This window comes from Plasmopara halstedii, assembly GCF_900000015.1.
Source record: "Plasmopara halstedii genome assembly, contig: Scaffold_42, whole genome shotgun sequence".
Lineage (NCBI taxonomy): Eukaryota > Oomycota > Peronosporomycetes > Peronosporales > Peronosporaceae > Plasmopara > Plasmopara halstedii.
Genome location: NW_020186963.1, coordinates 330,017 through 330,382, shown reverse-complemented (window position 1 = coordinate 330,382; position 366 = coordinate 330,017). Strand labels below are relative to the sequence as shown.

The 366-nt window shown below is 46.7% G+C and overlaps 1 protein-coding gene across 1 annotated transcript; it reads right to left on the bottom strand.

Annotated features, from left to right (window-relative positions):
- Window positions 1–24: 24 nt before the first annotated feature.
- On the bottom strand, window positions 25–351 carry PHALS_09435 (uncharacterized protein; the record flags this gene model as incomplete). The annotated part of the gene is made up of 2 exons (XM_024722748.1): window positions 25–38; window positions 108–351. The coding sequence occupies 2 exons, from the start codon at window positions 349–351 to the stop codon at window positions 25–27; spliced, it is 258 nt and encodes an 85-aa protein (XP_024571678.1).
- Window positions 352–366: the final 15 nt, after the last annotated feature.

Here is a 366-nt window from a genome sequence, read left to right as displayed (position 1 = left end):
TGGATATAACGTCCTGTTTCTTGTTCATCTTGGGCTGACTACCATCCAAAGACAAAGTCAACAAACCAAAGTGGAATTCAATGTCGTCCGGTACATCCGGCTCATACGAATGGGTGGTTTTGTGTTCAAGGTCATTATTACCTCGCTCATGTACATATCAATGATATGACCCTTGCCTGACGGGCCAGCCTTAAGTGCAACGCCAAAGTTGTACCATGTTCCGTACACAAACGTGGTATTCCACCTCGAAACCCAACCTGGAGCCTCGAAAGTAGCACCGTTCACATAAGAGAGTATGGGTGGAACGACCATCGCATTCACTCGAAAATCAAAGTGATGATGCTCGTCCATAACCATCTCCCAGGC